General features: G+C 31.6%; 1 protein-coding gene across 2 annotated transcripts; it reads left to right on the forward strand.

Annotated features, from left to right (window-relative positions):
- The first annotated feature begins 1403 nt into the window (after window positions 1-1403).
- On the forward strand, window positions 1404-7531 carry LOC145605888 (uncharacterized). Of its 2 annotated transcripts, XM_081661954.1 has the most exons (5): window positions 1404-1618; window positions 4756-4828; window positions 5051-5099; window positions 6012-6135; window positions 7147-7531. In XM_081661954.1, exons 1-5 carry the CDS (start codon window positions 1613-1615, stop codon window positions 7249-7251), a joined length of 357 nt encoding a protein of 118 aa, XP_081518080.1. In that variant the 5' UTR covers window positions 1404-1612; the 3' UTR covers window positions 7252-7531. The 2 variants fall into 2 exon arrangements, with proteins under 2 accessions (XP_081518080.1, XP_081518081.1); XM_081661955.1 differs by lacking the exon at window positions 1404-1618 and having other exon boundaries at window positions 4750-4828.
- The last annotated feature ends 7518 nt before the right edge of the window (window positions 7532-15049 follow it).

The raw sequence follows: 15049 nt of genomic DNA on the forward strand, positions 1-15049 counted from the left end.
TTTAGACCAATTACCTGATGACACGTATCATGGGTAACCGGTTTTAAAGGTTAAAAGTTTTTTGTCTGGTTTAAAATACACCCCCAAAAGGTTATTATTAAGACTTAATCAAAAGGTTGTATTATTAAAAAAGAACGGGCCAAAGGTTGTATTATTTTTCGCAATTTTTCCTAATAAAAAATTAGTAAAATTTCGTAAAAAAAAATTACAAAGTACCAAAACGTTCAAAGAATTTGTAAAAGCTGAAAAAATATGATGAAATAAAAGGGGTATAACGTATAAGTCATATAACATAATAGACAATTCACCTTTTTTATTTTGAAGGAAATAGACAATTCACCTAAAATAATTTAGTTTAGCAAAAATAGTTTCACGTACTGTACATTTATAAAAAATACTACTCCATAGTATGTTTTCCTAATATATATATATATATATATATATATATATATATATATATATATATGTTTGCCGTTTGGCTCATATTATAGGGTTTTACATCACCCTGTTTTGTTAAAATGAACTATATATACGTAGTAGTTCATTTTAACAAAACAGGGTGATGTAAAACCCTATAATCTGAGCCAAACGGCAAACATAAAATAGACAATTCCTTCCTGCAAATGTCGGTAAAAAGTTTAGGATGATGTTAATATAGCCCTATAAGCATTAAATGTACTTTTTAATATAGAATTAAGCTGGGAATTCATGACAAAATCATGCGCCGATCGGTGTAATTAATGTTAATTTATCCTTAATATTTTCCTTTTTAGCTTCTTATACATAGCTATAAGAGAAAATACAAGTTTATCTTGATGATAGACAAATTTTGTTTATCTAAGGACCTTTTCGTAAATAAATCAATATAAAATCCCACTCAGCATTATCTTGATGATAAACATTTGTTTATCTAATGGCCTTTTCGTAAATAAATCAACAAAAAATCCCAGTCAACATGACATTTTCGTTAATAAGTCCCGCATATTAATAAAAGTTGTTCATTATTTACGAAAATGTTATGCTAACTAGATGATTTGTTGATACATTTACGAAAAGGGTTTTTTTTAAGCTATGCCCCCCAAGTTCTTCGGTTTCTAAGCTGTACCCATGCTTTTTAAAAGTTATAAGTTGTGCCTTCAACCTCACGATATTTTATCAACAATACCCTTTGACAGCCATATCCATTAACGAAAGTTAAGTTATTTTTATCAATGGTGTCGTGGCGTTATTAATTTGACACTTGTCCAGTTCTAATTGGTTTAACACTTTAAAAAAAAATTAAAAATCAGAAAATAAAATAATAAAAAAAAGGTTATAATTAACGTTAAAGGTTATTGTTAATAAAAATTAGTAAGGTTGAGGGTACAACTTAGACATTTGAAAAAACGTGGACATAGCTTAGAATGTTTGGGGCAAAACTTAGAAAAACCCTTACGAAAATGTCATTAGAGAAAATATTTTCCAATTTTTTTTTTTTTAGATAAATTATCTTCCAATATTTTAAAGTGCTGTAAATCTGTAATACTAGACGCGAAACAGTGACTTTTAAAAGTGGATTTCTCTCCCCTCTTTGCCTTCCTCCTTTTTGTTTCTCCATTACTGAAACCAAGCAATGATGGTAAGTCTCCTAAAACAATTTCATCTGCAATTTTCTTAATTTTGTTTAGCTTTAATCTCTCATATTTCTGTATATGCATTTTCCTGTAAATCTGCAAACTACCCACTAAATCCATATGCATTATTTTGCGTTTTATAGTGTTACATTTTTGCAAAGCTTGTAACTTTACCAATGTAGCTTTAACTTTCTGAATTTGTTGCTTCACAATTGATATCCAGGCACTAATTTCTTCTTCTGTCATATTGAATTCTGATAATTGCTGGTTGATGTGAGATTATTGCTAAATTTAGTTGGGTTTATTTAAAAGAACATAATGATTAAGCATTTTTTGAATTGATTGGGTCAATTTTAGATCAAAGGAGTTACTAGTTTATTTGATGCCCCTTGTTAAAATGCTAGCACTGAAAAGTAATTTCGAGAAGTATAAGCTAAAGGGCATATTGCATTTTGGGAATTAATGATGTAATTCTTTGATCCACCAAAATTGCCAAAAATTATACCTTTTTTTTTTTTTTTTTTTTTTTTTTTTTTTTTTTTAAAGTTAGAAATTTTCAGGGCAAGAGTTATTATGTGGGAATTCTCAAGATTAAAGCACTACTGTTTTAAGAAGATACATGCTTCATGATGGCAATGTAGTGTATCTTGGTATTTTGATAGTAATATTTGATGAGTACATTAGATCTCATATATGTTTCACTATCTTCGGATTATAAACAAGATGAGGGTTCTTGCAATAGGAAATTAGTAATGTTATCATAGGTTTATAATCGGAGTAGGCATTTTCTAAGGTTATGTTGATCGGCGTTGTGTATTGAAGAAAGGAGATGGCTAGTGGGGTTAGAGAAGACTTTACTCGGAGCTCAAATTTAATTTAGAATATGTCATTCTTCAATTGATATTTGGGAATTTTTTTCAGTTGATAGACGAGAAATTGCCTATGCTGAACACTTGGATTATGTGTCCTGGGTTAAAGTCTCACTTGTTTTTGTTATGTTGAAGATGCTTCTACATAAATAAGATTTACTGAAAGTGTATGTTGAACTTTGTAGCATATAAGCTTCCAACTTCGTCATGGTATTAAATATGTGTATATTTGGACAAAATAATAGTGCTTCGATTGTATTTGAAAGCAGATGTTTACAGTCTTGCCACTCTTATACTTGAATGTATTCTTTGCTTGAACTCCCTCGCCTTAATAGTGTCATTCTTAATCTTAGTTGGTAAGCTGTTATCTCTTACATTAGCTCTATAACTTACATTAGATTGAACTACCAGCTCTATGCTTTTCAGCTTATACTTTCAGCTCTATGATATACTTGTAGTTCTTTGATCCACCAAAATTGGCGAAAATTATACTTAAAATTATAAAAGTTGGAAATTTTCAGGGCCAGATTTATTATGTGGGAATTCTTGAGATTAAAGCACCCCTATATTAAGAAAATACATGTTTTATGATGCCAATGTAGTGTAGTGTACCTTTGGTATTTTGATATGGGTACATTAGATCTCATATAATATGTTTCACTTTATTCGTTTAAACAAGATGAGGGGTATTACAATAGGAAATTAGTAATGTTATCACAGGTTTAAAATCATTGTAGGCTTTTTTAGGGTATGTTGATTGGCTTTTAGTATTGAAGAAAGGAGATGGCTAGTGGGGTTAGAGAAGACTCTATGAAGAGCTCAATTTTAATTTAGAATGTCATACTTCAATTGATATGGAAGTATTTTAACTTGATAGACGGGAAATTGCCATTGCTGAACAGCTTGGATTATGTGTCCTGGGTTAAAGTCTCACTTGTTTTTGTTTTAGTTGAAGATGGTTCTGCATAAATATGATTAGCTGATTACTGAAAATGTACTATGTTGAACTTTGTAGCATATAAGCTTCCAACTTCGTCATAGTATTAAATATGTGCATACGTGGACAAAGTAATGGTGGTTCGATTGTAAAATTAAATATGAAAGCAGATCTTTATCGTCTTGCCACTCTTATACTTGAATGTATTCTTTGCTTGAGCAACTCCATTGCCTTAATACTTTAATAGTGTCATCCTTAATTGATAACAGTTAGCACTAATTAGGCTGTAGAGGTTTAACTCTTCTTTGCTTGTCTTAGTTGGTAAGCTGTTATCTCCTACATTAGCTCTATAACTCACTTTAGATTGAACTCGTAGCTCTATGCTTTCCAGCTTATACTTTCAGTCTTACTTTATAACCTAAATATGCAACCCAAAAACATCTCTGCTTCCGTGTCATACAGCTGCCAATATGCCTAAATTATGTGCACTCTAATTCTCTAAACATGCTATCAAAACCTCGCTATATTATCCCCTCCCCAAAAAATTCTAGAATTCTGATCACATGGATTAAGGGAAAGCCATGAAAGATGAATACTTAAAGGTTTTGTAGATGTTCCATATGACTATGCGAGTTGTCTACAATATAGGAAAGAAGATAAAACATTTTACAAGTGTTGGGTGTTATTTCTTCTGCTGCCAATGAATTTTGGTATGGAACTTCACTTGCACTTTTACATGTTCTAACTTCCCTATTCACTATTCTCTCAAAATTATGAGGAATTTATTTTTTATATGTTTGCACAAGTGAGCTGTCCTATATTAGAGAGTAGGAGATAATTGTAAGCCTAGGGAGATACTCCTCTCACTACCAATTGGTTATGGGATAAGACTTCACATAAACTTGCAAGTGGTATAAGCTGTATAGCTCTCTTCCTTCGTAGGTACTAACTAGACTCAAATTCCGGCATCTGACATGAAACTGCACAAATATGCTAGTGGCACAAACTAGGTAACAACATGAAGTGTATTTTTTGAGGTTAGCATTCAATAAGCTGAGGGGACAAGATAGCTCCATTTTTTCTTGTTGCAATCTCGCACATGTGCATGTGTGTTGATATATTTTACTATGAACCTAGATAAAAATTGCGTCTTTAAATGTTTTGTCTACCTCTAAGTTTGCTAATATTTAGTGGACATTGTTTGAAGGGCTCTGTTTATGGTTTATACTTTATAATCTTCGTTATTATATATAATATGGCTCTATTTATGTCAAGCTATAGCTGAGGTTACTCATCCTGTAGTATTATTGACTCTTACCATATCCTCTTTATGCAGGAAAAAGAAGCAAAAAAGGAAGCCTTTAGGAAGTATTTAGAGTCTAGCGGCGCTATTGATTCTCTAACTAAAGGTTGGCATTTTTATTTAACTATAAATATATAATCTCTTGAAGAGACACATAAATGTATGTATATGTACACATAGACATACTTCTGTATATATCTATATGTGCACAGAAACACAAGATCTTTAAAGGTGTTAACTTCTATCTTTGAAAAAAAAAAAAAAAAAAAAGTTGGTTTTCAGTTTTCTTGCATAAAATACTTACCATTTCTTGTGCATTTTTTTGTAGTTCTTGTTGCATTGTATGAGCAAGATAACAAGCCTTCCTCTGCTATAGAGTAAGCATCTCTTACACTATTCCCTCAGTTTTCTTCATGAATTTGTCTAGTATCATTATTATTGTTGACACTAGAGATTATCATATGGGTCTATTTCTTTTCCTCATCCTTTTTTTGCGATATCTGCATTGACTTAGAACTTGACTTTTGTTGCAGAGTCCTTATGGTAAATTAATGTTGTTTAATTGTGGTCTGCTCTCCTAACTCCACACGCCTACTTCCTGCGTTCACTTTTAATTACAACACATTGTCTAAAAATGTGACCGCATTTTGGTCAAAGTGCTGCAATTAAAAGTGAACAGAAGAAGCAGCTGATTAGGTTATTGGCTCTGTTCCAGCAATACAATGCTAACAGCTTGCCATCTTCATGACTTTGGCAATTGTACTTTAGTAGGTAACTAGGTTCAAAGTCCCACGGAAATGTGTTCATTCCCAGAATCCCACCTCCGTCAATCAAATTCATGGATTAGTTCAAAGGCAGATCAACAAGATTATGTGTATGTTGTACCTATGTGGAAGATACATAGATGATGAATCCTCTGCCAAAAGGATAGCCACATTAGGGTAGCCACATTAGTGAATTTTTTTTTTTTGTTGGTTTGTCGGCTTTGGTTTATTTTTTTAGCTGTGTAAAAAGACACCTAGGTGCCTACAGTTTAAATTCTCTTTTGGGATATATTAGTATACGTTGCATTGATCACTTGTTTATAGACACTTATTTTTATGGCAACTTTGGAGTGGTTGTATATCTTTTTGGATGAGATTGGAGCTCATTCCACTCCCCAACAGATGTCCTATGCTTTTATAAATAGTTCTACAACTGTAAAACTGTTGATTTTCAGCTGTGGCAGCTTATTTTAATTTATTAGCATTAAGCATCTACCCTAATGTTTCATAGTTTTTTTTTTACAGATTTGTTCAACAAAAATTGGGGGGACCTACTGTTGCTGAATATGAGAAACTTCAAGCTGAGATGTCAGAGCTGCAGGCAAAATACAAGGAGCTTCTGGCCACCCATCAAGAGACTTGTAAGCAGGTATTCCCTTTCCTTTTATCGTATTGATTGTATAATTTTCTTATGAAGAATATATGTAACTATGTAAGCCTTACAAGCTCTGGACCTGTCATAGTTTACTCTGGCTTGCTTTCATTTCCAGCCCTCAGCCTGATAACTCTGTCTGTGTGTGTGTGTTGGGGGGGGGGGGGTGAGGGGGGGTAGGGATTATACTACTGCATCTTCCTATCACCTCTTCCTATACTTCTTTATACTATACTATACTATATCAGCTGTCAGAACTTTATGATTGGGAATCAGACTATCACACCCCAGATAATTTAAGCAGTAGCCAAAATGACAGCATCACAGCATAATAGGCACCTTTCCTGAATTTGATCGAATTGCTTCTGTTCATGTTTCAATTCAGCAAACCAGATAAGAAGCTTGAGGTGTGATACCAATTCTGTCTTTAATCCCTTGGTAGCAAGCCATACTGAGGGACTTTAAAAAAAAGGAGATGTTCATTTGATTCTGTTTTGAGACTCGCAAATGGCACAATTCTGAATTTCTGATTATCAGCCTGATAAATGTTGACCCTGCAGAAAAGCAAATGAATATATTTCTAATATTGGCGTACACTACTAATCATCTAGTGGGTCATTAGAATTTAGAGATGAAATGGTTTGACTGATATGCCCCGTGATAATGGTAAGAACATCTTCTATATTCGTTTGTAGTTGCCTATGAGCTATGACTTTGTTACTTATCAGACTACATTCTTAAACCTATTCGCACTACAAGAAAATTATAAATGGACTGAATGTACATCAAAGAGGTGTGAGCATTAGTAGAAACATATGGATGATGTATTACATTTTAGGGATAGCTAGATTAATTTTCGGACATCACCTGAAATTAGTACATGCAACTTTAATTTCCGGATGGTGGGTGGATTATTAGGTTTCCCTCAATCTATTGATTCAAACCAAACAAGGTTATCAGCATATTAGGGAAGGTTATTTTCTGATGGAGAATTTTCATTTTTCTCAGTTAGAGCAGTACAAAATTTCTTCCACTATAAACACCTCAGATGAAACCTTTGAAGATAAGTCTCAGAAGGTAAATCATGAAGATGACAACGAAGCAGTACACTAGACTAAGATGAATCAGGCTTAGCAAGTTTTTGTTGATATAAAGGATTTGAGTGAAGGCTGATATAGCTTTTTGATTCTTGTTCTTGTTGCTGTGTGACCATCTGCAGTAATTAGAATGAATATGAATTCTTGTGTAAAGTAATGGCTTATTATTTTTTACCTCTTTAGGGGTAATTTAATTGGGTTTCTATTTGTAAAGGTCTAAGAGATATACTTGAACAGTTGAACTTCTTTGTATTTGCCTCTTTGGAGAACAAAATTTATGGAGTATGGATTTGTAATACATTTGCTTTGTATACTGCACTGATGTTGTATGAATTTGGATGCGATGTAGATATATTCTCTATTCATTGAAGACTTCCTTTGATCTTTATGATGTTATGTTACCTTTCCCTTGGTTTGTTGTGCTGAGCAAGTTTCTGTGTTGTCAATCGTATTAGACTATTAGAGGTGTTACTTGGGTTGAGTTTGGGTTAGGTCATTTTCGGGAATCTTATTTGGGTAGATTTTAATGTTAGGTTAGGTCATATCATTTTGAATTTTATCGCCAATATGCTTATTTAAATAAAAGAATCACTATTATAAACATTGGTTGTAAGGTCGGGTTGTTATGGGTTGAGGTTGGAGCTGAAAATAATTTGTACTAAGGGCTTGTTCACATACGTTGAAATTCAATTCAGCTCAGCTCAGCTCCTAACTTCATTCTCTTATAAAATATTCAATTCAGTTCAGCTCAGCTCCTAATTTCCTTCTCTTATAAAATATTCAATTCAGTTCAGTTCAGCGGAGTTCAGTCAAAGAGAACAGGCCCTAACTATAGTGTAATTTAATTTACCTCAATACCGTCCCCACGTTTTCTTGATTATTAACTGTAATGCTTCTTTTCTTTCTCATTTTATTTATACCAAACAATAGATGTTCCTCTCTTAAACGATTTACACGTTCTTTTATTATTAATTGTAGATAAATCATAATTGCTTTGCATGGTAGCTTCATGCTAATGTCACTCGTTACCAAACCTTTTATTTAATTATGTAAATACTCTTAGGAACCATGCATAATAATTTACGTTGTTTATCTTTTAGCTTGAAAGACAAAGTATCTTAATCAGTGATCAGGCCAGACAAATACTAGTATAATAAGTCTAAACATTATTTTACTTGGATGTACTTTATCTTTATTGATTATCACCAAACAAAATATGCTCTCTGTATTTGTATTATTGGTACCATGTCATGATCATGCTCTATTTTATGAAAGTTGGTCCAAAAAAACCAGTTATATAGATAGAACTAATCTTTTTTAATCTAATCAAATGCCTTGCCATCATTATTATTATTATTATTATTATTTTTTTTTTGGCTGTTGTTGTTACATAGGAGTTGTACTCGATAGAGCGCATAGGTTAAATGATTAATAATTAAGTTTAATTATTGAATAAAAGGATTTCAAAATAAGTTTAGCTTAAGAGGCATAGTTACGTTAATAACCTAGCTTTCATCCTCTCTCCGCCATTTTCTAAAAGTACTTTCAATTCCTTTCTTCTCACCAGCTTCCCTAACCTGCGGCCTTTATCTCCGTTCTATTTAATCTTTACGCTTTGACCATCTTTCTATCACCCCTGAATACTTTTCGTCTCTTTTTAATCTTTACGCTTTGACCATATTTTTTTTTTGACACAAAAAAAAAAAAAAAATTCCTTTCTTCTCACCAGCTTTCCTAACCTGCAGTCATTGTCTCCGTTCTATTTAATCTTTAAGCTAGTATTTAATACCATTACACTTTCAAGGCTGTGATCAATAAAGTTCTTGAAATTATTCTTTAATAGTACTAAAAAAGATATTGACATGGTCATATTCAAATAATGTTACAACTAGTGACTCTATTCTGTCAATCCCTTTCGCTGTGGTCTCCTTCCTCTAAGTGTCCCAACCCATGTAAACACTATGGCAAGATAAGGCACCCATGATCCAGTGCACACATCAATCGAGCTCGCCCATCGCCCTCGTTTAGTTTGAAATCCTCTGCTACAAGGTGTTTGAAGTTATCCTCCTACTGCACTGCAAGAGCTGGATTGTTCTTGGACTAATTTGCCAAAGAAATGGTTACAACTTACAAGAGAGAAACTTTCATTCCTCTTACATGAGTAGTTAATATCAATTAAAGTATTCATGTCAAGTTGAAATACTAATATCAGCAATTGAAAAAGTTTATATCAACTAATTGAAATATCAATACTTATGAGTTACTAATTACTATAATATTGTTATCAACATTTAAAAGCATCATAATGATTGAGTTATTGAAATCAAATACGGAGTAGCTTATATCAAAATTCCATAAATTGATAATGTATCCAAAATCTTTGTAGGATTATTTTCAAAAACTTGTATGAAGAAAATTATTTCAAACAACTTAAATTTTTCATATACTTCCTCCGTTTCTTTATAGTTGCAACACTTCTCTAAAATGGAAATATCATAATGCAACACATCATAAAAGGAAGGTTTTTATGGAAAATACTGTACTATTATCTTTATTTAAAGCACATGGCTCACTTGATTATGTTCTTAACAATCTTTTTAACCCCATTTTAAGTGTATTATATCATGTGAAGTCCACTATTCTTAAATACCATGATAAAGTGTGTGTTGCAACTAAAAAAAAAAAACGGAGGAATTAGATATTCTAAAAAATTCAGAAAGATTTTATATTTTTTATTTTTATTTTTACTTTTTATTTTTATTTTTATTTTTATTTTAGTTTAGTTTTTTTGTTTTTTGTTTTTTTTTTTGTTTTTTGTTTTTTTTTTGACAAACGTAGATATTTTTAAAAAATCTTACATACAATCATTTTCATAAACTTTTATAAAAATGTAAGTACAAAAACTAATACTTTCGTACTTCATATATAAAATGTCTAAAACTTGTACTTATTACATTGTGAATATGAAAACTCACCTAATTTTTTTTTCAAATGCTTCCACGTCCATCTTTATTTTTAGATAACTTTCATTATTGTCAAGATAGCTTGAATAAATTTCTAATAAAATTGAGTAATGTAACTTACTAGTCTAGCTCACAGCAATAATTTAGATTAGTCCTTGAAAATGGATTTAAATTCTTGACGTGCCTTCACGGCTAAAATAATAAATTAGTGAGTACCAACTACAAGTATTATTAATTTATTATATTGACCATAAATTACTACTTTTAAACGGTCTTCTTACAATTGGCAATATACATACCTTTCTTACAATTGGCAATTTAAATACCCCTTATGTAATATGATATGTAGTATAATTGTCTACTTTAGTATTGACCAATATTCGTCCATTGTTTGATTTTTAATCAATTTGTCAATTGGTTGATGTTTGATTAAAATTTTGTCAAATCTCTTATAGTCTCATTTGTAAATTTTAGACAATTGTATTATATGATCTTTGCAAATTAGCATCCACCAATGCATCAATGGTGTTTGTCACCAAAACTAGAGTTTAAAAATAACTCATATTATATCGTATCCTATCATATCATATCATATCATATCATTTGACCGCCCACCGAAACCCGGGTTGACGTATTGATTTACGTCAAAGATCATGGCTAGGCTAGGCATAGTATAGACATATATATACTCAGGTAAATTCAAATGTAAGAAATAATTATCAACACAAGGATGAAAATTTGACATGTGAAATTAAAAGTTGGATTACATAACATGAAAACTCCGTATTTACAACCCCGCAAATTAAGACTGTACATGAAAAAAAAACATTAAAAAGCAGAATTTAAACTACAAGATGAAAGAAAAAACAATTACAAAGGGAAGTTAGCAATGATATAAGAAATTCCATAATTACCCCTGGCAAAATCAATGAAAAGAAGTCGCAGACGAAGGAGGAGGAGGAGGAAGAAGAGAAGGGTTAAGAGGTAAAGAAGCAAAAGGAAGATTCCTAAGGATTAAAAACCGAACTCTTCGAGGTAACGGTGCTTCGTTGAACAAATGTTCCAATACTCGGGCTAACACGGCCGTGTACTCCTCCAACATCTCCGCCACCACAGACACCAGCATCATCTTTACGATATCGATTTTCGACTACAAAAACTTTTGTTGAATGTATTGAACAAATTAAATAGTAATAGTGTTGGTGTATAATATGATCATGGTATAAAAATAAGGGAGATTGATGATATAAATGAGAAATTGGAAGATGATTCTGGGGGTTTAAGCATTGATTGATTATGGGTAGGATTTGGAAGAAAGCGGTGGGCGCACAAACCCACGTGTAAGGATTCTAGAGAAAATGGTGGGAAGGAGTAGTAAATAAATAGTGTCACCCATCTCTAGACTTATCTAGATTTGGACGTCCAGTGATGCTCGCCACCTTTTCTGTGGGCGTTGGACGTTTCTGGGGCCCTATAATTTAAATCCTTTTTTATGTTTTATGTTAATCCTCTAATGCTAATCTACTACCTCCGTTTCAAAATGATGTTTCCGTTTACGGAACAAAATGATGTTTCCGTTTACGGAAATCAATGCAAGTTTTGACTCATCTTTGACCGTATATATCTTTAATTTCACACTAGCAAAAATTTAAAAAGTTAGATATTAATAATCTATTCATCAAGACGAATCAAACTAGATACTATATTTGTTCTTATTGATTAAGAGAAATTTAGAAGATTCTCCCTTATTTTTAAAAAGTCAAAGATTCCAAACAGGGACATCATTGTGGAACGGAGGGAGTAATTTTTTTTACTAAGGTTATTACTTCCTCTGTAGTTAAAGTAAATGAAATATTTTGACTTTTTCGCAATTTATTTAATTCACTTTAATTAATATTTGTGATTTATACATAAATATAAATAGTTTTGATACTTGTTAGAATCGTTTTAATATATTGTTTATTGTACTTCATTATTACTCCCTCCTTCCCCTTTTAATAGTCCTTTATGGGCATTTTTTACGGAAATTAATAAACACAAAAATGAATAGTTAAAATACATTGAAAAATTAAATTGACATTGGGTATGCAAAAAAATAGAGAGAGAAAGTAATAAAAGTACATGGGAAAATAAAATTTTCATGGGAAAGTTAAATTTGCACATATATTATTGCAAATTGGAGGGAATTTTGGTAAAAAATTAATGTTAATAGTTGTTGGAAAAAGCAAATGGGGTGAACGTTTTTGGACTAAAATTTATCCATAAGAGACTATCAAAAGGGGACAGAGGTAGTAATAATTAAAGATATTTTCTGTGAAAGTTTTGCATTAATTAACATACATACATAAATTCCCATATTTTTATTTATTTGACAAGGTGCAAACCATGAGCATTTTGTACATCTAGTAGGTGGCTGGGTGCACCAAAAAAAAGTCTAGGAGTTCAATAAAAATTTCTTTTGGTTGATGATGAAGACCTCAAATGGATGTGTTCCCATGAGATTTTTTAATTTACTTCACTTATTTAATCAAATAGCTTAGAATAACATTCAATTCATTTTATTTTGACGAAATCATACATGTAAATAAAAAAAAAATAATTAAAAAAAAAAAGTCTGTCCATATCCAATCTAAACTATTCTAAAGACCACTTGTGAGTTGTGATTTTGTGAAACATTAATACTACGTGAAAAACTCAAAAGCTTTTTTATACAGAGTATCACAGTTCCTCAACTATTTTTTTTAGCGTATTTAAAAAATAATTTCATGTAATAAAAGAGAGATTATGTTCAATGAAATGTCATTTAAGAGTGTAAAAATTAAATTGAATTTTTAATCAGTAATTTTAGTGTTACATAAAAAAAAAAAAAAAAAATGGTACGTATTAGTAGTACATCTGTACATATATATGCAGTACATGTCATACAGATTTTTCAATCTCCTCTTGAAAAAAAAAATGAAAAAAAAAAAAGAAAAGAAAAGAAGAAAGAAAATAATGTGGATAAAATTGATCTTATCTAGTACCTGTACTTTATAAAACGATATCATCAAATTAAAGATGGATTGCTATATTCATGTGACATAATTTGAAGAAAGATATGGGACTAATTTGATTGGATGAGAAATTGATGGCAACTCAAAAAAACTGGTCCCGAATTTAGCTATCCTCCCTCCTTAAGGGACGCAAAAAGTGGAAGACAAATAAGCTGCTGCAACAATCTATCAATATATGAAAGGTTCTTGATTTAAATCTATAATTTAAACTGAATTGATATATCCTGTATAGTACACTCTGGACTGGTCTAAATGAAATTGTAAAAAATCTAATCAAGTAATCAGCTTAACATCATCCAAATCCTGTTGTCCTTGTCTAACAGGTTTATGAAGATACAAGTGAAATTATGATGATAATAATGTACATTAGACTTAATACTTGTACTACTTTTTATGTCACTTTTGCCAACTGGGAAGTAGTGAGTGGAGTTTGGGAATTGATTTTGGCACACCCTAAATTGATTTAGGCCACACCCCTATGTGAGAAGAGCATAGAAAACTGTGCTCTCACATAAGGGTATGCCAAAATTAATTTAGGGTGTGCCAAAATCATTTTCCGTGGAGTTTAACTAACTTACAATTCCTAATTCCATCTAGTAAAAAAAATTCTCTCCCTCTTGCAAATAGCAATTCTTTGTTTGACAGGTTTGCAAGGATTAAGTCATTGTTTGGAGTAGATAAGGTTGTTTTTTTTTTTTTTTTAATGAAAAGAAATTACGAAGTATTATTATAGGTGTGGTAATTTTGAGCTAATTTCTTTTGATTTTGGATTGAATACGTGATATTATAGCGTAGGTTAGATTGAAATATCAACATATATACATTGTTCGGTTTGAAACTAAGTGACACATTAAATATAGGGCATGTTCTGATTTACTAAAATGAGCTGAATTGAACTGGACAAATTGGAGCTGAACTGAACTAAATTGAATAAAGCTGAAATGAATTGTTTACGAGAGAGGGAAATTAGGAACGTATGCTAGCTAAATTGATTGAAGCTGAACTGAACTGAAATTAAGCTTACAAAAATTTTTTATAGAAAAAATGAAAACTAAAAATCCAACCTTTGCACTTTTTTCTCTAAAAACTTCAACCTTCATTTAGGGCTTGTTCACATTTACTTAATTTCAGTTCAGTTCAGTTTAGTTCAGTTCAGTTCAGCTCTTAATTTCCCTCTCTCATAAAATATTCATTTCAGCTCAGCTCAGTTCAGTTCAATTCAGTTCAGCTCCAATCAGTTCAGTTCAGCTCCAATCAGTTTAGCTCCAATCAATCCAGCTCAATTCAGTAAATGTGAACAGGCCCTTAATCTCACAAAAATCCAACCTTTAAACCCTTTCTTTATCTAAAGATCCATTACATGTCGATGATCGGGTTTTGTGAGTTATATGCCACGTGTCAGCTATTAATAATTCAATAATTTTTTAAATTATTAAAACAAAATTAATTAAAAGAAAAAAAAAACAGAAAAGTCATCCCCCCTCCTTCCCACCACCCCATCCCCACCGCTCACTAGAACCCAGCAACTCATTGACATCAAAATTCCAAACCTATTCAATATAAATACTTCATATTTCAAATTAAACCCTTTTGTTTTACTATCGATAAAATATACCAAAATAAATAAATAAAAACAAACTCTACGGTCATAACGAGCAACGGACTTGCGGGTTATCAATGGTTTGGTTATAACCGGTTACGGGTTGTAAATTGTTCGGTCATAACTTATTACGGGTTATAAACGGTTCGGTCCTAACCAGTTATAGGTTGTAAGCGATTTGGGTTTATCGGGGTTAAT

This window comes from Chenopodium album, chromosome 22 (genome assembly GCF_948465745.1).
Source record: "Chenopodium album chromosome 22, dcCheAlbu1.1, whole genome shotgun sequence".
Classification (NCBI taxonomy): domain Eukaryota; kingdom Viridiplantae; phylum Streptophyta; class Magnoliopsida; order Caryophyllales; family Amaranthaceae; genus Chenopodium; species Chenopodium album.